The 21,297-nt window shown below is 49.7% G+C and overlaps 1 protein-coding gene across 10 annotated transcripts in view; it reads left to right on the top strand.

The window, feature by feature from the left end:
- The window catches only part of ZNF618 (zinc finger protein 618), a 108,127-nt gene that overhangs the window by 71,218 nt on the left and 15,612 nt on the right, over positions 1-21,297 (top strand). For 3 of the 10 annotated variants that reach the window (XM_086857886.1, XM_086857884.1, XM_086857881.1), the window contains exons 6-13: positions 1,961-1,999; positions 13,106-13,195; positions 14,488-14,523; positions 15,264-15,341; positions 16,328-16,417; positions 17,338-17,526; positions 19,017-19,097; positions 20,146-20,202. In XM_086857886.1, coding sequence (XP_086714012.1) covers positions 1,961-1,999; positions 13,106-13,195; positions 14,488-14,523; positions 15,264-15,341; positions 16,328-16,417; positions 17,338-17,526; positions 19,017-19,097; positions 20,146-20,202 — 660 coding nt within the window. Of the gene's footprint in view, positions 1-1,960; positions 2,000-13,105; positions 13,196-14,487; positions 14,524-15,263; positions 15,342-16,327; positions 16,418-17,310; positions 17,527-19,013; positions 19,098-20,145; positions 20,203-21,297 lie in introns of all 10 variants that reach the window. The other 7 variants (XM_086857880.1, XM_086857885.1, XM_086857887.1 and 4 more) reach the window with 5 other exon arrangements.

Below are 21,297 nucleotides of genomic sequence, written 5' to 3'. Positions count from 1 at the left end.
GAGTCTGAGTTAAAGTGATTCTGTCACTGAAAGGATTTTGAGGTGAGGAGTAGAAAACTAATTAGGGAATAAGCATCCCTGAGGAGAGATGGTGTCCCTGAGCTGTAGAAAGTTTGGGTTCATTTGTTTTTTTACTGAAAGCATCAGATGATTTTGGGATGCCCTCTGCCCTGCATCCCAAGATCCATTTTTCCAGTCTGTAACAGATACTCACATGAGATGCAGAAAGTTTCTTGGGACACAGGAGTTAACTGGCCCATTTTCCAGCTTCCCTGCCCACCTCCCTATTCTGACTGACTTTTGCAACTTTCTCAGAAATTTGTCTTTTGTTTCACAACTGTAATTACTTGGTCTGACCTCAAAGGTGATACAGAGTGGGCTGTAAGGGGATTTTTAGTTCGTCATTTTTTAATTCATGAATACTTTAGTCTGTCTTGTGACTAAGAGTAACAACATTTCTTGAAACAGTTCAGAAATGGCTGTTCCTCAAATTCGGTGTGTTGCCTGAGTCTTGTCAAATTTGTCTAAAGTACTTTTTAAAGCTATTTAAATAGTGCATATCTTTTATGGTTTGTTTATGCCATTGCTTGTGAACACCAGGACAGCATTTTGCATTAAATCTATTGTGCCATTGCTGCTTTTCCTTGAATGATGGGTGGGAATTTAAACAAGTAGGAGCTGTGGAAAAATCCCGAGCTTTGCTGTTGAAGTTTTGCACCTGATACTGAGGGTTTCTGATCTGGCCCCCGAGTTTATGAAGTTGTGCCAAATCAATACCATTACCTAGAAAAATGATCTAATCAGGCAGGTTAATCAAGTAGAAATGTACAAATTCACAAACCCACAATCATTTGTTTTTATTATTTTTAAGAAATAAGGAAATTAAATGCAAACAGTGCTCATTACTTAAAGCTGAAAATTTTAAATTCAAAATTGCTGTGCCATTTTGCAGCTGTGGTTACCAGCGCAGTGCAAGCATCATTCCAAAAGACATATGGAATATTTTGCAACACAGTTACATTATTAGCTAATGTGACATACAGTAAATGTGATTTAGGATGAATATGGAACACTTCAAACCGGTTTGGAAATCCTAATTGTTTATGATCCTTGACTTGTAACTTTGGGGTTTGTTTTCCAGCTCACAGCTTTGCCTGTTGTATTCATTTAGGGCTTGAACATGGTGTGTTGCTCTGTGCTTCTTGCAGTCCCACACATGACAGTGGAGGGAGCTTATTCTCCCTTCTTTTCGCATCTGCCTTCAGTAAGACCAGGATGGAATCACCCTGGGATATTCTTGGGGCCCATCTCTTGTGGAGGCTTTGCCATCCCTGCCTGTGGAGGGCAGGGTGTGCTGTTCACTGCTGGCTTTCCTGGCTTCACAGCACTTCCCTGTTCAAATGTGTGCACAGGCCATGGACTGCTCCTGGGGCTGGAGCCGGGCTGGGGGAGCTGGGGGTGCTCACCTGGAGAGGAGAAGGATCCAGGAGAGCTCAGAGCCCCTGCCAGGGCCTGAAGGGGCTCCAGGAGAGCTGCAGAGGGACTGGGGACAAGGGATGGAGGGACAGGACACAGGGAATGGCTCCCAGTGGCAGAGGGCAGGGCTGGATGGGATTTTGGGCAGGAATTGTTCCCTGGCAGGGTGGGCAGTGCCTGGCACAGGGTGCCCAGAGCAGCTGGGGCTGCCCCTGGATCCCTGGCAGTGCCCAAGGCCAGGCTGGACAGGGCTGGGAGCAGCTGGGACAGTGGGAGGTGTCCCTGCCATGGCTGGGGTGGCTCTGGATGGGCTTTAAGGTCCTTTCCAGCCCAAACCATTGATATGACCGTGGGCAGCTGCGTTTTTACCACGAGCCCTTGCTGGCCATGTCCGGCCTGGCAGCCCCGCGAGGGGCCGGGCAGAGCGGGGAGAGGAGAGCGGAGGGGGCAGCGCGGATCTAATCGCAGTTCTTTCTCTTTGCAGACACCGAAGCTGCCTCAGGGGAAGGAGCGTCACAAGGCAGTAAGTAGAGCGGGGCGCGAGGGGCCGGTGTGGCGGGCCGGGCCGGGGTCCCGCTCCCCGAGGGCTCCCGCTCCCCGAGGGCTCCCGCTCCCCGAGGGGTCCCGTTCCCCGAGGGGTCCCGCTCCCCGAGGGCTCCCGCTCCCTGAGGGCCCCGGGCTGGGCAGGGCCGTACCGCACGCGGCCGGCAGGGGGCGGCCCCGCCGCGGAGATGGCGGCGGCGTGAGGCGACATGAGGGAACATGAGGCGACAGGACGGAGCGGGCGGGCACGGTCGGGGTCGCTCCTCACGGCCTGGGGGTCTCTCACCGCACTCAGACTTTGTCGCTGTCCCCCCGCCGTGCCCCGGGAGCTCCCCGGTGAGCGCTGCGAGGGACCATGAGCTCTCCTTTGGCCGGGGAGGGCCAGGGCACTGCCGGCCTCTCTAGCGGCGTCCAGCCCCGGGTGGTTTTTAAAGCCTAAAGCTGCAGTTCGGGGTCTGTGCCCCGGGGAGGAAGAGGCAGAGCTGGCCCGGGGCAGCAGCAGATGGGGACAGACCCGGGGCCCCTGGGAGGGGTGAGAGGGAAGATGGAGCCAGGCTGTTCCCGGTGACAGAACAGAAATAATGGGCACGAAGTGGAGAGAAGAGAGGTTGAGGCTGCTTGAAGGAAAAGCGCTCCCTGCTGCTGTCCAGAGAGGTGTCCTGCATCCTTGGGGCTTTACCTGACTAGCCTGGCTAAAGTCCCAAGTAACCAGGACTGAGCTCAGAGCAGACTCAGCTTTGGGCAGGTCAGACCAGAGATTTCCTGAGCTCTCTGCCCACCTGGGTTTTGCTCTGTGTTAGGTGAGAGCCGTGATTCCCACTGCAAAGGTAAGTTCCCAGCACTGGTGGTTGCAGACGGCAGCTTGGAAGCACCAAACTTACCCTGGGTGGGTACAGAAATGTTAGATAAATAGTAAAGAAAAATAAAAAGTACAACCACCTTTTCTGAACTCTTTATTCACCGTGTTCTGTGATGGGTGAACAATTGGCATTAGCACAGGGGGGTCTTGGCTTTCTGTCTGCAAAAGGAAGCAGGACTGACTTCACTGCAGGTGGGGAATGGAGATCCTCAGCCCTGAGCTAAAACATTTCAGTAGCAAGCAGCCATCCCACATCAGTGTGAGCTCACAGTGTACTGCTCACAGGGGGAGCTGGGCTCTGCAGCTGAGCCTTTCTCTGTTCTCTTGACAGAGTCCAGCGCTGTGCAGGGCACGGAAACTCCTTCCCAGGCTCCTGTCACCTCCTTTGATGTCTCTCTTTCAGTCTTTGCTCAGCTGCCTGTTGGTGTTTGACTTGCACTGAATCTTTCCAGGCTCTTCTCCTGGCTCTCTTGCTCTGAATTTTGCTGGCAGGCACTGCTGTGTTCTGGGCTAGGCTGTGTGCATCCTGGGCTTTCCGTTTGGGTATTGGGTGCTTTTGCCAGAGCTTGGGAACCACCTTGTGCATAGAGAGATTATATTTTTTCCGTCAGTCAGCTTCTCCCCTTCCCACCTGTTGTGGGAACTTTTTTGGCTGGAAAAGATAAGGCAAAGTGAGGTGTGAAGAAAGAAAAAGACATGAGGGCTCACACCTTTGCTGTGTGGGCAGACTCAATGTTGTTGGAGCTATAGAAGGATTTCTGTGGATGTAAATGCCTCTTCTGTGGTGTCTGGGTCGTGGAGAGTGGGGGAGAAGGGAACATCATGGGCAGAAGTCTGGGAGAGAACAGCAAGAAGCAGCTGCTCCCTGCACCAGGCTTCTGAGGAGTTGCTGTGGTGGCACTGGAGATGGAGCAGTAGGAGGGGCAGGAACTGCTTCCCTCTTCATGCAGGGTCCAGCCCTGTGCAAGAATTACTGACCCCCTTTTTACCTGCCACACTCATATCCCAAAACAGTCTCATCTAGCTGGAGGAGATGGAGGCAAAACCAAGCCACCAGAAGGGGGAGATGGAGTAGGGAATGGAGAATCCACCGTGGCCATGCCCTGCTGGACAGCTTGGACATGTCACCTGTCCTGCAGAGTGGATGTGAGGCTGCTGGGGCTGTGCTGCTGTGCCTAAGTGCACATGGTTGTAATTTCCTGACAGAGTCATCTTCCTCTTCCCTCCTCGTGAAACAACTCAGCTCTCTTCTTTCCTCCCCTCTGAGGCTGGATTAAATCCCTGGCCTACCCTAGTTGCTTCTGCACATCTCTTCTCATTTTTCCACTCAATGGCTCTCTTGTTTCCTTGTCAGTCTGTTTGCTCCTCATATATTTTAGGAATTTTTTATTTATCTTTCCTTTTCTGCTATTTTGGCTTTGCCTGCTGCTGCACTGCTGTTCCTCTGTGACCCAGCCTGGCTGTTTACACCCTCTTTTTTACAGATGTCTGCATTGTTCCACTGTTCCTCTGCTGTTTCTGTCTCATTGGGAACCTCTACATTCGTGGTCTCTGCAGGCATGGTTTGCTGCCCTCTCCCAGAATTTCTCAGTATATAAGGGATACAGGAAGATGTTGTTTTCTCTCCTGTGCTTCTCCATGGGGCATGGATTGCATCCATCCTGATCCTGTGAGTGAGGAGTCCCTTGACCAGCAGTGGGCCCCTGGATTAGTTCACATAACTGCATTATACTGCATTAGTTCACATCACAAACTGCAGGGTTTGAAAAGCTGATCAGATTTGCTCCATGATCACTTGCTGGAGACAGCTGTGGTCACCCAAGAAGTGCTGGTGAAGGCAGCCTTGTGTGCCAGGTGACATCTCAGCTTGTGGCTGTGCAGAGCACCTGGGCTGTGGTGCAGTCCCTGTGCTGGGCTCCCTGGAGCGACCAGCTCTGCTTTGGGAAGCAAAGTCTGGGTGTGAGAGCGAGCCTGGGCTGCGGGGAGGACGAGGGACTGTGCCTGCTGGCTGAGCCTGGGCTCAGATGTGCCCTTGCCTTTGGGTCAGAGGGGCTGTTGGGGGAAGGCCCGTTCTGGCTATTTTCCCCCTGGGAGGAAGGGAGCTGTGGGGCTAGCTGGGACTCAGCTGAGATCTGTTGTTTGTTCGCTGCCTGCCTAAAGAGGAGACAGTGGTGTTTACACTTTCCAACTGGGAAAGCTCTTTGAAGACTCCCTTGAGGAAAAACTGTTGCATTTAGTTGGTTATTTTCAGCCTTTGGGGTTTATAGATGGTGTCTCTGGGACTCCCTTTATTTTTTTGGACCCATTCTTGAAGAGCCACAGCTCTGTGGTGGTGAGGAGGGGATGTGCACACAGGGACATAGCTGTGAGCTTTGGGAGCTCCTTTTCTAGCCTTGGCTCAGGGTCCAAGACCAGAATTCCCACATGAGAGAGAAGAAAACAATGCAACCCACAGTGCTAATGTGTTAAAGAGACTTGGCTGACTGCTACCAACTTTAACTGGCAGGGATGAGGAAGAGAAGAGGGTGATTTTGAAAAAACTGTCTGTTTGATATATTTTCCTGGACAGGTGTGGGTAGTTTGACATCTGGGTCACTGACTGTTCCCAGAGAAGAGTCTGGAGGTCTTTTCTGAGATGCTCATATGCCTGTGTGGTTTGCTCCAGCCTCTGGGAAGTTCTCAGGGAAGGTGTTTGGGCTGGTCTGTGCTCTCATTCTCCATGGGAATTCCAGTCATGTTTAGGAGAGTTACAAACAGTCTCCTTCCTGCTGCTCACATTCCACAGGACATTCTTGGCACCCAGACAGGTCACTGAATAACCCAGGGGCAAGGGGGGCTCCAGGGCCCTGTGGGACAGGGACACGGTGGCTCCTGTCACCTGAGCAGGTGTTTGCACTGTGCCAGGGTTCCAGTGTGCTCATTGGAACTTGTCAGCAGTGTCACCACAGCCGGAGGAGCAGCTCAGGAGCAAATCCTGAGGAAGGCAGGGATGCACAGCACCTGCTGCAGTGTCACAGGGTTCAAAAGAACTGCTTTTAAGGACAAATGGGGAGGCAAGAGGAGCCAAAATGATCTTCAGAAGAAGTAATTCTGAAAATTTAATTACATATATATATATATATATATATAATATAATATAATATAAATACATCCTGAGTTTGCTTTCTTCTTCCCCATTTGTAGCTGCTCATGCTTTCTGTGTGTACGGGGTGCTGGGCTAAGACAGGACATTTGGTGGGAGGGGATCACTAATGTTCACTAAGGATGTTGTAGGCAGCAAACAGAACATTTTCTTTTCCGGTTTCTCTGCCAGATGCCCTCAAACTCATCACCTGGGCACAGGTGTACATCTCCACTGCAGTTGCAGTGAGGAAAAAAAGAAAATAGCATTTTTTTTTTTCCAAAATGGAATACGCAGTAAATATTTCAGAAACCCATACATAAAAATGATTGATCTGATCTTTTAAAAACATATTTCCCTTTGGGCTCTGACTAAGTGTGAGAAAGTTCAGCCTGAGAAGGAATTTATTTGGAAAAGCAGTGAAAGGTTAGAAGCAGGGATGTGGGCTGGAATATGCCTTGCAAATGTTAACTGTGGAGGCACAGTGCTAACGCCTTGCATGTGCAAAAACATTTGGAGGATTGCAAATTTAAACCATGAAATTAATATAGTCAAAATTATGGTTTTCTTGCCCACACCTTACTCATAGAGGATATGGTGTTTGTAATGTTCTGACAGGGATGGGAAGATGCGGAGGTGGTTTGCTGGTGTTAATTTATGGTTGAGGAAGAACCTTTAGCATCTCTGTTTCTTGATTAATTTGCAACATAAATGTTTCCTTAAAGTAAATGTAACTTTTCATTTCTTTTCCTTTTCTGGGGGGTAGCAGAGCAAAGCTCAGGAAGTTGCTTTGTTGTGCTCAGTGCCACCTTCCCCAGTGAGCAGTGAACGCTGTGCGTGTGCACACCCACGTGCAGCCACCACGGTGACCCATGAATCATTTACAACTGCCTGATTCATTTTCCCAGTGCTCTTATTTAATAATTCTTCTGCTCCTTGGGGAGAACTGTAAAAACGGATTTTAGTTTTCTAATGTGTTTGCATTTTAAGTTGGTAAAGTCTCTTTAGATTCCCATTTGCCAAACTAGGAGATGAACATGTTCATCTGCACATGTAAGTGACCAGTGGGCTCAGACCAAGGATGATAAATTTCAGTGCAGGAGGAGGAATTATGAAAAGTAATGAGACTTAGTCCAGGTATTGGCATTGTGAAGAAATTTTGAGTTTAAATCCCAAGATCTTGGAGACACTTATCCCAAGATAAGGGGACGGTCAGTCTGCAGATCAGGGCAAGGTTCTTCCCCCAGAGGCTGCTGGCACTGCCCAGGCTCCCCAGGGAATGGGCACGGCCCCGAGGCTGCCAGAGCTCCAGGGATGCCCAGGCTGGGATGTTGGGGGGTCTGGGCAGGGCTGGGAGCTGGGCTGGCTGATCCTGGGGGTCCCTTGTAACCCAGAATATTGTGTAATCTTATGACCTGTCCTCTGTCTGTGGGTGAAATTGGGAGCAGTTCCTGGATATCCAGTGTGTTTACATCCAAGTCCTAAAGATGTGTTCAGGAACAGGACACACTGCAGGGTTTGATGTTCTGCAAGTCCTGTGGTTCCATAGCTCTGGAGAGGAGCAGTGTCTCTCTAGGTAGTTTTAATCAGAGATTTTAGAAGAGGAGGCTTTCAAGTGGTCTATAACTCTGTAATCTTCAGATGATCTTATACAGAAAATTGCTAATCTGCAGTTCTTTCTCAGATGCTGCCTGAATAGTCTATGTTTATAGAAATCTGGATGTTAATACTTGGAAACAAATCTCTTACAGAGTTCCTAGGCAGGAAAATGATCGAGAAATATATTTATTTCAATTAAAAGAAGGTAAGAATTTTAGTAATCCCAGACTGTTCTGGTCATCCCTCAGTTTGTCCTCAAGATGCCAGGGGAGTTTTAGTGAAGGCAGAAATACATCCCTGATGTATCCAGTGAGGGATGCACTTTCCATCTTCCAGTGTGGGTTAGAATTCAGCAACAGAAGAAGTGTACACAGCTATGCCAGTGATTATTCCAAATTCTTCTCTCAACCTGACCTTTTTCTGTTCAGCTGCTTGTTGGCATCTCAGCAATGTTGAACCCAAATAGCAAACAAACCCAGTATTTTAATTCTCAGTAGCTTCCCTCCTAAGGATTTCATAGCCAGAAAGGCAGAGGAGTACAGGGATCACCTTCCTGATGCATGGTTTTGATATGTCCAAGTATCACAGAATTTATAGATGCCTCTGGCCACTGACTTGAAAGCTTAAAAATTGCTGGGAGGTGAATTCAACCCTGTGGCTCCTGAGTGCACCTGCAGCACTTCTCAGGGGCTGGAATGGCCCTGGAATCCTTTGTGGAGAAGGCAGGCCTGTGGCTCCATGCCCTCTCACCTGTCATTTGGCCCCTTGCCAGCTGGAAGGTGAGCCAGCACCTTGCACCAATTTTTGGGTAGTTTCAGGGGATTTGTCTGACCCTCTGTGTGAGGGCTTGGGATTATTCCTGTCTTGGATCCCAAGGACACCCTTGTGTGAAGCATGGGAAGCACAGTGTTAATCCAGCAGTTCCTCCATGTCTCCTGCGTTCCTGACAGAGGCCAAACATTTGTGGGAAGGAAGAAAATTATTGTGAACTGAGTGATCTTGGAATAGTTTGCCTACAGGGAAAATTTTTTCCTTACCCCCACTTCGTATCTGGCTTATGCCTTTGTGTGTGAGGGTTTCTGTCCATTCCAGAATTCTGGATTTTATTATTGTTTAATCCTTACTAATGTAACTCTGGGTACTTTAATCCTCTTATGGGTTTGCTGCTGACTTTGGGCTCAGTCCTGCTCCCTTTTCAAGGAATTTTGCCATTAGACACCTTTAAGTAGAGTTCTGATGTAAATTGAAGCTGATTTTACTGGCAGCTCTGTCGCTGGCTGTGAAATAGCGCTGCAAAGCTGTAACCTGTGTGCAAGGCACAGTTCCAGTGGGGAGGAGAGGGAGGTCTGTGCTCCTGTGTGCAGCCCTGGCTCTGCCTCTCCTCACTGCCAGTCCAAAAGGAATCCTCCAAAGATGCCAAAGGCTCAGCTCAAAGGAATTGTCTGTGAGCCTGCGCGGGGAATGTCCTGCCAGCTTAGGAAGCCATAAATGTGTTCCTTTCCATCTAGGTGCCCCTCTGGCTGCGGAAAGGGAGAAGAAGCCTCTCTCCAGAGCTGTCTTTGTGCTGCCCTGGGTGGAATCCACAGAAACAAGTGAGGGTCCCAGATGTTTTGTTTTTTCCCTGATGTGTTTTAAGGAAGCAGTAGCTGCACTCTGGGTCTTCTGGGGAGGCTCCTCAGGTAGAGTGTGCCCTGGACACAGCTTGGAAAGGTGTTTCCCAGTGGGGAGCGTGCAGCGTGTTCCTCAGAAAATGCCATCCTTTCCTGTTTCTTTGCATCAGGTGGATTAGTCATGGGGACTGGCTCTTCCTGAAGAGTGTTGGTCATGGTTCCTTCCAGTGAGGCAGATATCCCAGGAAAGGTGATGCTTTTTCCAGGTACTGCCACAGAGCCATTCCCCAGCTCCAGCCCTCTATGTTTGTCACCAGCAGGACTTGAGCATCTGCCAGCAGATTTTCAGGAGACAAGGAGTGTGAAACCGAGAATCAGAGCATGTCATCGACTGTCCTGTGATCCACTGGGCAGAGCTGGAGGGATGATGCTGATCTGTTGTGGTCACTTAAGCCTTTTTTTGGGTCAGAAACATCACAGCCTCAAATAGAGGGGTGACATAAATGTACTGCAGCTGTAAGAAATCCAGTCCCCCCACTTTAAGAGCTGCTCCTGGACTTTATGTTTGGGAAACCTTGTTTGCCAAGGTGTTTGAAGAATGTGGAATTGTCATAGAATGTATAATTTAGAATCTTAAGTCCTTATGTTGGGTTCTTCCTTTGCCATTCCCAAAGCTCCTGGTGCAAAGGAGCCACCCTGGTCATGGAGCAGTGCTGTCCAGACTGCCCTCTTTAATTCTTGCTTTTATCCTGACTGGGACCTGCAGCACTTCTGGATGTTAGGAAGAATTCAGCAGGCTGTTGTGATCTGTTAACGTTCAGGAGCTTTGCCCTTCCACGTGTGGAGGCTGTCCCTGCTAGACAGCTGTTCCTGCAGTGCTCTGCAAGAGTGGATCAGTAGGATTCCAGGTATCTGCAGAGTGCCCCTTTCTGACAGAGCTCCTCTATCAAGTACCTTTTGTGCCTTCTGCCATCTGAAAGCTCAGTGTGAATTCTGGGCCAGGTGAAAATTGTCCACTTGCAAGCAGAGGGGTCAGAACTTCTTTCAGGCCCTGTTTAGTTAATGCTTGGGGCACTTGAAAATCCTGCCCATTTGCCATCTGTGTCAGTCCTTTACAGCTGAGGAGCTGCCTTGTAATGAGGCTGTGCCTTGCCTTTTCTGCTACTAGCAAGGTGAGGTGTTCTGTTTTGGCCTGTGTATTAAGGATGAACTGTGAGCTGACTAAACAGCTGGTACTCACTAGACCTGTCTCTGGAGTCCCTGCTCCTGTTGGAAAGGCTCCAGGGCATGAAGGAGAATGATACTTGCTGGAGTCTGGGGTTTGAGCAGGTGTCTTTGGAGAGTTCTGAAGGTGTGTGTTTGCAGCAGGGTCATTGCTCAGCTGGCAGCAAGGATGTGAATACCAGTGAGGACCAGCCTGAGCCCATGTGCTGGGGGACTGAGGGCTGCCCTGCCCTGCCCTGCCCTGCTGGCACCTGCTGGTGTGGCTGTGCTTTGGGTGGAGCCCAGGGGGGTTTCTGCTCTGAGAGCAGTGTCTGCTGGGGTCAGCACTGCAGTGTGGGAGGGCTGTCAGCAGAGATGGCTTTATTGGGTAAAGCCCAAGAACATGGGCAGCTCTCTGTACCTGTGGGTTCTCTGTAAAGCTCCTGTCTCTGAGGCTGGGCACTCTGCTGGATGTTCTCTCCTACAGAGCCCAGGAGATCAGTGCCAAGCTGCACCAGCTGGAACAAATTCTTATTTCTCTGTAATCTTTGGAGATCCTGCTGCCTAACAGCACAAGCAAACCCCTGTTCTCTCAGGCTGTACTGTTACTCTTGCACCATGTTCCCTGAGCTGCCCAGGGAAGAAGTGCCCACCCTCAGCATGGGCTCTGCTGGGGACAGTAAGATCCTCCCTGTGACAGGGACCATGGGTAGCTGTGCCTGGCCCTGTGAAATGGTGTGTTAGTTAGTTTTCTGTTCTAATAATCTTATTTACTGAGCTCTTTTCTTCCAAAGTAAGGCCATAATAGTTCTGTTGTCTGAAAGTGCCTGGTCTTTGGGACTCCTTTGAAGAGTTAATCTTCAGTTGGTCCTGTAGAGCTCATTGCACTTCAGAAAGGAGGTTGGTTCCTTGGTTTGGGGAGACCCATCGAGGTGGCACTGCCTGCTGATGCCAAGTCAGGAGTTTCTCTGCTATTTGTCTTGCTAATTGACTGTGCTGATTGACTGGGGGGGTTTGCAACAGCCACACAGATACTCAGCAGCAATCATTAGATCCTCTTCACTGTGGGAGAGGGCACAGGGAGCCCCTCAGCACTGGTGTGTGACCACAGAAGGAGCCTGCACAAGATCACATCATGGAACAAACACAGTTAAATGTGACTTGCCAGTGCTTTTGCCACTGGAATGTTCTCACAGGTGTGTTCTGCTGCTCCTCTCCCTCGAGCCATGCATTGTCTGTGCAGTGAGTCCCTTTCTCCTTGCTTGTCCAGCCTAGACTTCCAAAAACTCCTTAACTCCAGTTTAGCACTGCTGTGCTCTGATTAAGATATAAATATTTTTCAGTCACAGAGGTAAAGTTCAAGTGCCCAGCTCTTTAACACCGTTTAGATTTGGCATTTTTCTCTGCTAGATCATCATAGCTTCTACAGTCACTGAATAAAGGGTGACAGTGATGCTGTATTTAGTGCTGAACCCGACGTGCTGCTGGACTGTGGTGAACCCCAGTGAGTCATTACACCTTACCAATATATCCTAGCTTAAAACATGGAGGAATATTAAAAGTAAAGTGACAGAGAAGTAAAATAAAAGCTTACTTAATGTGCACAGGCTGGTGTGTTTGAGCACAGCATGGAAGAGGTATAAACAAGGCTTTACCTTTGCAGACAGTAGGGATACATGGATCCAGCTACACTGCTGGATGCTTACTGAATGGCAGCTCCTCTGTGGAGCCCTGGGAGCTGTTGCCTGCCCTCCTTGCTGCTGCTGGCAAGGAAACTGATTTCAAGATCCTTTCTGGCTGTACAACTGATGTGTTTCACTGTGTTTGCCGTGGATTTTTTTATTTTTGCTGTTTTGCTACGGGCTGATAGCACCAAGGCATCAGCCTGGGGGTGTCTGACAGGAGGGGTGACTGCTCAGGGGGAGGGGAAGCACCCCACCAAGCTGACCAGGGAAATTCTCCTCTTGCACTGACGTGATAGCTGAGCTAAAAACACTGATCCCCATCCAGAACAAACCAGATTCATAAACACTTGGAGCTGTTTTGCATCTGTCTGCCCCACAGAGCTGTGGTGAAGGGCTGGTTGATGCTGGGATGAAGAGATGGGGTGTAGGGAACAAATGGATATGAAACCAAGCTTCATCAATCCTCCCTTCACTGAGCTTCACCTTGCTGTCCTGTGTACACTGGATTGTTGGGTCTCCTGGGTTTGTTGGTTGTGACGGGATCCTGGCTGCAGTTGGGAACCAGCAAACAGCAGCAGTGAGGAGCAGGTGTGTGCTCACATCCAGGCCACGTTACAGCTGCTGTATTACAGCTTTGGTTTCTAACAGCTCTTACACTGACTCTGTTTAGTTCTGCCCTTTTGTGCCCATCCTGACCAACACCTGCTTGTCCCTGAGCTCGCTGAGCCCTGAACTTCTAAAGGAGGTGCCAGCAGGGCCTGCTGCCCTGCATCCTCATTGCTGTGAAGTGTGGGGGTCTGACCTGGAGAGCAGAGCTGTCTGAAGAGGAAATAAATCAGAATATGCCCCAAGCCATAGATGTGAGGCAGAGGTTGTCTGTGTGCCTTAGAGACCTGCCAGAGCACATGGGGTGTGTCAGTGCATGGGGGTGTCTGATTGAGCAGTGTGGTTGCAGTGCTTGCCTTTCACCTCAGAGTTTATAAACTGGTCTGTTTTCTTCTTCCTACAGACAATTTTAGGTACACGTGTGACATTTGTGGGAAAAAATATAAATACTATAGCTGCTTCCAAGAGCACAGAGACCTGCATGCCGTGGATGGTGAGTAATGTTTTGACACCTGAACTAAGCTGAGAAGTCTTTGGGGAAGCAGGAGTGTGTGGCCTGTGGTGTGCAGGACGTGGCACTGCATGGGTCACCTGTCTTTGCTAATTTGGAGGCACTGCAGGAAGGAGTTTGCTGTGCCTGATTCTCTCTGTGTGCATCAAACAACACCTGTGCTGGGACCTGGGGATCTTGCAGTGTGTCTGCAGTGAGGTTCATGGTTAGGATGGAGATCCTGGGACTGAGTGCTTCGAGGTAAATGGGCAGCCTGGTTATTTGCTGGGAAGAAGTTGGTTGCTTTTTGGTTTCTGAATTTACAGGTTTGTTCCCAACTTACTTCTCTGTGAAATATTTCAGATTTCAGAGTTGGGAAATGTTTCATTCTTGTTAATCACTGTGGTAGTGAACTGATGAAGTTGTCAGTGGCCCTTAAAGGCCAGTTTTTCCTCTGTGCCTGTAGATGTGGCTTAGGCTGGTGACACCTGGACAGAAGCAGACACCTATTGCCAGAAGCAGTGTTTCTTTATTGTGCACTGTGGGAAATGAAGAATTAACATGCTGGCTTGCCCTCTGCTTACCTAACATCTAAAGCTCCTCACCTCAGAGCCCACAGACACTCCAGACCTTCCCTGTGTGTGCTGCAAGCCTGTCAGTACTGCTCCTCACTTGGCCAAGGAGAGTTCTAGAAAGAGGCTGCTTGGAGAGCAGCAGGTTTGGAATGGCTGGGCTGTCTCAGAAAAGCACGTGGTTTTTCACAATACTGGTTGTCCAAAGAAATGGTTGTGTTTACCAGGAATGTAACATCAGAACATGCTCTGAGGACAGCCAGTGTTCTCCTGCAGGGCACCACTGCCAGCTCCTTTCCTCCCGTGGGGAGCCAGGGATTAGTGGCACTGACAGTGACCGTGAGGGGAACGTGGCTGCTTCCATCAGAAATGTCTCAGGGAGCTCTGCCCAGGGCCTCAAGAGGGCTTGGAAATGGCTCCATGTGTGTGCAAGGACTGTCCCAGCTCGTCCCTGGGGCTGCTGTGCACCTGAACTTCACCTGGGGCCTTGTCAGGGTCAGAACAAAGGCCTTGAGCATCTGTGTGTATTAGGGCTGGGCATGCTCAACCAGGTCCTGAGAGGATGCTGCTGGGAAGAGGAGGGACTGGGGCACAAAGCCTGGTTTATTCAGTGGGGCTAACATGTGCTGCAGCAGTATGTGAAATGCAGGAGGAAAACAAGACCATTTAAGAGGATTTAATTTCTGTTTTGTTTCTTCCCCTCCTTCTTCTATTCTGTGTTAGTTTTTAGTGTGGAAGGGGCCCCAGAAAACCGGGCAGGTAAGCCGAGCTCCTTTGTGTGCTTTATTTCACAAACCTTTTCAAGCATTCAGTAGTTCAGGTGCAGCAGGTTGATTCTGAACTCGTAAGAGTCAAAGGAGTTTTGTCAGGGATTGCAGTGGGACAGGGAGGATCCTCTCTCCCTCCCCAGTGTCTACAGCCAGTAGGTTGATGCCCAGCCCTAGCAGATACCAGGCTTTTGTTGCACATACACTTGGTCAGGCTTCAGACAATCAAAGAAGCAGATGTTTCATGTCTTTGGTGATCTTGTAAATTGCTCAAGGCATAAACCAAATTCTTCTCCTCAGTGGGTTGGATTATGATTTGTTTCTAGCTGTGCTGTTAGCTGGTAGAAGTCCCAGGTCGGTATTTGTTAGGTGATGTGCCTGCATTGCTGTGCCCACTGTCAGTCAGTACAGCAGCATTAGAGGGGAGATTCCCTGGAAGAAAATCAGGAAATATGGATCACACTTTGCAATGTGTTCATTCAGTTTTTCTCTGCATTTTTTAAACATTAATTCCTACAAGGCCTGTTAGTGGGCTGGGAGCAGGGGTAGTCCTGGGGCACCTGAGGAGGAGGGACAAGTCAGACAGAGGGGTCACTGGTTTATAATTCCTGTCTTCCAATCCTGTTCCAGATGGAAATGTGCTTGCAGGGGCAGGAGCGTTCAGTGCCCATGCAGCTGGAGAAGGCAAAGCTGAGGTGTTGTCAGCTGTCCTCTGGTTCTGTTCTCTTGCAGACCCCTACGACCAGGCTGTCATTGCTGCCGACGAGGTGAAGGAGGAGGAGCCCGAACCCTTCCAGAAGATTGGGCCAAGTAAGAGTTGTTCTTGTTTCAAATAAAAAGGAAAGCTCAGAGGTTCACACCTGCCTTTGGCTGCAGTACCTCTAGAAAAAGGAGGAAGCACTGCATTACACAGAGGGGCTGGGATTTGAGTTCTCACAGATATGTTCAGGCTCAAAGGAGCATCAAACACCAACAGCCCTGGCCCTAAGAACTGCAGCTTTGTGATGTGTTCTGCTCAAGAGCTCTGAAAAGAGAAGGGGAAAGGGAGTGCAGGGTAAGAACAATCTGGCAGGGATGAGAGAGGGCTTGAAGGTGCACTGAGAGCTGGCAGGTGATCCATTCACACTGCCTTTGTGTGGGTCCTCAAACAGAGAAGAGGGAAACGGGGAGAACACCAGGTTTTGCCAAAGCATTTATCTGAACTTTCCATTTTGGAAACAATCGATTTTCTGTGGATTTTCCTTCGTCTTCCAGCTTGCTGCCAGTTCTATACTCCCAGCAGTGGCAGGAGGAGGAGGTGTCAGTGTGCTGTTACACTCCATTATTTCCAGTATCCCCAAAGCAGGAATGAGCACAGTTGCTCCAGAAAAGCCCCTTGTCCTGCAAGAGAACTCCACAATTCCAAATAAAAGTTCTCTAATACTTGACTGTTCATTTCCTGGTTTGACTGTTCCTGTTGTCCACACATCCCAGACTTTCTGTAACCAGAGGACAGAACTATGTCATCTGTAATGCTGACTTTAGAACTGGATTCTCTCCCTTGTTTTTCACACTTACTTGCTGTAATTTTGGCATAATCTTCTGCAGCTTGTTCAGTTCTACTGGGCCTTCTATGCATCCCTCTGTTTTGAACTGTTTCCTTTCTTGGGAATAGGATGTGTGGATTACAGGCCAGGCGAGTTCCAGATGCATGAGGAATGTTTGTGTCACCTGAGCAGATTCTCTGTAAAAAGAACCCGGGGGTTGTGTGAGAGGGCTGCCCTCCTTCCTGACCTGTGTCCCTGTTCATTTCACAGAGACTGGCAATTACACCTGTGAGTTCTGTGGCAAGCAGTACAAGTACTACACTCCCTACCAAGAGCACGTGGCTCTGCACGCCCCCATCAGTGAGTATCTGCTGCAGCCTGGCACTGCCAGGGGCTGTGGGGAGCACCAGGCTGCCAGGAGAGACTTCACTCGTGGGGATCCTTCCACTGGAGCTGTGGGATTGCAGCAGGCAGGACATGGATCGTGTGCTGAGCAGGGATCCCCTCTCACAGGGACACTGTTAGGTCTGGAATGTCTCTGAGCTCCTACCCCAGTCCATGGAATTCTACACGTGTTCCTTGTGGGGCTGATGGTTTAGGCTCTTGTTTAACTGAAGTGATGCACAACAATTTTATACTCCCCTAAATAATAACTGAACATACATGTTAGGGAAGAAACATATTTCTTATGAGCTTCTGGGAAATTAAGTGAGTTAAAACTGGTTTCAAAATAATATAAATGACCTCAGTAGCTTGCTACTAAATCACACTCAATAAATGATTTATTTCAGGGAGCTCAGGACACTGCAGCTGTCAGCAAATTGCACAGCATTGTGGTCTGCACTCCCCACGTGGAGAGGAGGCTTCAACGAGCAGTTCAGTGTAATTCAGTGCAAAATTTCACTTAACACGTTGAGAGAAATTTTTGCTACTTCCTAAATTTGAATACTTTAAAAGTCTGCAGAGAAGTTCTTTACAGCTGAACTTCCTTCTCCCTTCCCAGCACTGCCTGTGCTTTGCTGAGTGCCCAGGGTGTCCTGCCCCGAGGGTTAGAGGTGATGGAGAGGAGGGATGAGCTGAGCTCATCAGCCTGCAGCTGGCAGGGGGCGATTCCACCCCAAAATCTCCTGGAATCGGGTTTTTAAGGGATTGTAATGAGGCACTCTTGGGTTTGTGGGAATGTGGTCCACCAGACTGTCACTGGTTTGGTTGGTGGATCAGCAGCCCCAGCAGGCCTCGCTCTGCTTGTGCAGGCACTAGTTCTGAGTGTTCATATCCAGAGTTCTCTCGATCTCCACTCTTCGTGGCAGTGAAGACACAGACGAGCCAGTCCAGCAAAAAGTCTCCAGCGTCCATAAACCGCTGTTCCACCCTGCTGCACCGCACGCCCTCCGGGGTCCCGCCCGCCTCCCAATCCCAGATGTTCCGCGCTCCAAATTCCGCATCCCCAGGAAGCAAGGCCATCACAGGTACCCATTGCCTTTCAGCTTTCTCAACTGCTCAGTGTCCAGTCCTGCCCAGGACAGCCTGGTGACCCTTCCTGCTCCATCCATGACTGTCCCAGAGCTGCTCCAGAAGCAGTTGAGGGGATCAGATCCTTTATGATCTCTTCCCAGTGAGAAGTTGTGTTAAACAACTGGTAATCACGAGGTATAAAAGACCCTGTTTCAAATCCTGGTGTCACAAACTCAGAAGAGCTTCCTGATAAGGATTGGTGTAATGGCTTGTCAGGAATGGGGATTTTTGCTTGGTTTTCAGCACCGTTTGGAGTTTACTGTTTGTTTCCCTCAAGGTGATGTTTTCAGAGCTAGGCCTGTGCAATGGATTACAGGTGTTTTCACGGTGCTCCATTCCCCACAGGAACCTCCAAGAAATAAACAGAAAAATCAGTATTACAGAACCATTAGTGAGGAGTTAGAAAATGCAGGTTAGGATTGATCCTCTCATTGTCTCTGTGGTCTGCAGGAATAAAATCATGACCTGGCACCAATTTTCAGGAGTCCCCATGTCTCCTGAATGAAAGACTTGTGTCCAAGGGCCTGCCCAGCACGGGCCACACACGTTGCTTTGGCCAGCTCCTTTTCTTTAATCTCTGGTTTATCCTTCGAGCCACTACGGCTGATCCATTGCCTGGATGTGTCCAGGGCGGTGGAGTGAGACAGGAGCTGGCTGTGCTGTTGAGCTGGTGCTGAGGGGCTCCTGGAGCAGAGTGGAGGCCCCAGGCTGGGCTGTCCCCAGGGCTCTGTGATGATGCTGAGGGACTGGGGCCATGCCAGGGGCAGGAAGCAGCTGGCTCCAGTGGAGGAACCGTCCCAGCAGAGTCACTGGGAGCTGCCCTGGGCTGTGGCTGGAGCGTGCAGAGCACTGCCTGCCTGGCCCTGGGGGCTCTGGGACCAGGGGCACAGAGCCAGAGGATCTTCCACAGCTTTACCAGACATGGTGGGCAGGCCCTGAGACAACCCTTCAGGCCTTTGCTTCAACATTTGCAGGAGGGTGATCAGGAAGGGAATGCAGGATTGGGAAGCACAAGGAAAGCTGGCACAGTGCCTCTGCAGATGACACTTCAGTGTGGTGCTGAGCACTGAGTTCAGTCTCAGGCTGCTCACCTCTGCTCACAGGCTTTAAGGGCTGCTTTTGCCTCAAGGAAGAGTAAGATAAGGGTTGGGTTTTTTTGCAGGGGAGGAAGCCATGACCTTTCTGGTTCAGTCAGGACTGGTGTTCATGGGCTCCCTAAGAGCCAATCCAGGCCACCTCAGCCAGAAGGCATTCAAGAAAAATACCCACCTGTTATCCGTTCACTGAATCTGGCCCATTTGCCTCCAAAATGAGGTATTTGACCTTTCTGCTGTATTCAGGGTCTGTGATTATGTGGCACAGGAGCATGTCTTGCCTCCTGTCTGCCTGGTTCTGCATCCAGTGTTGACCAGTCACCATCCCTGCTTTGTTCTCCACCCAGCAGAAAGTGCTTTCAACAGAAGAGTGGAAGGCAAAGTGCAAAACAACTTTGAAGAAACAAACAGCAATTCCCAGAACTCCAGTGGTAAGTGTGGTCACCCCTTCCTGCTGCTTCCACGTTCCTCTCCAAGCAGGATCCAGCTATGCTCAGTGGATGTTGATGTGTTCTGGGGTACTTTGTTTAAGCCCTCCTGGGGTAGTGCCTTATTCCAGCCCTGTCAAACAGGGGATGTGGGAATCCTGCTGCCAAGGACCAGGTACTTGAGCATCGATTTTTCTGAGGGGAGCCAAGATGTGGAGAAAGGATGGATGGAGATCAGGCAGTTCTTGTGCTGTGTCCGTGTATCAGCGCAGTCCTGGTGGAGCAAAGACATTTGCAAGCAGAAGTTGGAGGATTGTGGATAGAACAGCAGTTTGCAGGTTACAGTGATGCTGAGCCTATTTAAATGTCACTGTAACCAATGTCCAGCTGTTTGTGCAGTCACTTCCTGGAGGTTACAGTGCATCAGATGTGTGTGACACCAAAATAGATGTGCTGGCAGGAATGAAAATCCCCTCCACTTGTGCAGTTTCCTTGCAGTGTTAAATCCAAGTGGTAGTAACTGAATGTGACCTGTGGCCTAGACAATTTTGTTCAGGTCCACCACCTATAGAGGTTTCTGTGCAAGATTTTTATCCTGCTTGTGTGTTGCCCAGCCCTAGAGGGCCACTGCCATCCTTCACGCTCCCTAATTGGAGCCAAAGTGTCAGACCAGATGAAACATCATTTTAACATCTTGCTGCAGAGATAAAGAACATGCCAGCAGAAAAGCCTGGCCTCCCTCCATTCCCCATCCAAGAGAAGCAGAATATGTGGTGTTGGCAATGTCCCTGGCTGGAATGGCCAGGTAGGGGGTGGGATATCTCCCTGGAGCAGGTTACACAGTGTCTCCTGGGGCTTTTATCTACCTCAGAAGCAAGGAAGGGGCTTTCTGGAACCATGTTGAAAAGCAGGGATGTGGTGTTGGAAAACCCATGTGTGGTAGCAGAGTGGGTGATGGGGAATGGGAAAAAACGTTGTTTGTTGCTAAAATGCTGTGTGTTGTGTTTTGGGGAACAATCCTGTACTAATCCATCATTCACCACAATTGCAGCTGGTCATTCGGGGACAGAAAAACCTAAAGAAAAGAGGTGTAAGCAGAACCCATCAGGTGAGCTTGTCTGTGTTTCAGGCCCTTAGTCCTGTTCCTGCTGGACAGTCAGGAGTCCTTGGGGCTGCCCAGGCCCTGCTCAGTGAGCCCAGCCTGGCTGTCAGACAGGCAGTGCAGTCACTGACTACCAGAGTTCCCAGCCTGGCTGGAGCCCTGGATGTGGCCCTGGCCTCTCAGCAGCTCATGTCTTGTCTTCTGAGGGTACTGTCAGTGTTTTGAAGGGTTTCAAAGCCTTTAAGTGCACATCTGTAAATGCCAGGACACCACTTGGGGCCCTGACTCCTCTGGAGCCCTTGGAAAGCAGCAGCCTGAGGTTGTAACTATTTTATTCCTGTGTAGCCAACAAAGGAGGGACAGAATTATCTTCCTTCCTATCAGACAGCTCATTCCTGAAGCCAAGAAAGCTGCATTGGGAATCTGCTGGCTGCTCTTGTCATGTTTCACAGGAGGGGAGATGAACCTGTCCAGGAAGCACTGACAAGAAACACACACAAACAGTGGCTGTACTGAACAGTCCAAGACTTCAGTTCTTTCTGAGCTATTAAACACTGACCCACTGTTGCTGTGACAGACTCTCCCTGCCACCTCCTTGTACGAGCTCACATCACACTCATCCTCCTCAGTCTGTTTCTTTCTGGACTGCAACATTTAAAGCACAGAGGTGCAAGTTCACAGCAAAAAGCAAAACAAAGCCAGAAATTCTTACAGGCTGAGTAGCAAGTTCCATGTGATTTGCTCGTCTTGTTTCCCTGTAAGGAGTGTTTCTGTCTGCACTACATGTAGTGTCAGTTTGTTTTAGTGGTTCAGTCAAGGACCTGGCAGGCTGCAGAGGAGTTGCAAGGTACTCACCTAAACCTTTGATTGAGCCAGGAAACCTGAGGAACTCAAGTGAACTGCCCAGGATTGGTTTGAGGGGAGTTGGGCTCTGGTTGGAAGCAGTTCCTTTCTGCATTAAGCAGCTGACATGCTCCTGAAAGCCAGGCTGGTGCATGGAGATGTATAAACTTCTTCCCTTTTTCTTTCCTTTATCTATCTTGCATCCTCTTTTCTTCCCCAGCCCTGTTTTCCCCCTTTGGCTCCATTTTTGTGCTGCTT

This window comes from Cyanistes caeruleus, chromosome 20 (assembly GCF_971803275.1).
Source record: "Cyanistes caeruleus chromosome 20, bCyaCae1.hap1.1, whole genome shotgun sequence".
NCBI classification, from domain to species: Eukaryota; Metazoa; Chordata; class Aves; order Passeriformes; family Paridae; genus Cyanistes; species Cyanistes caeruleus.
This window is presented reverse-complemented; position numbering and strand designations above follow the sequence as displayed.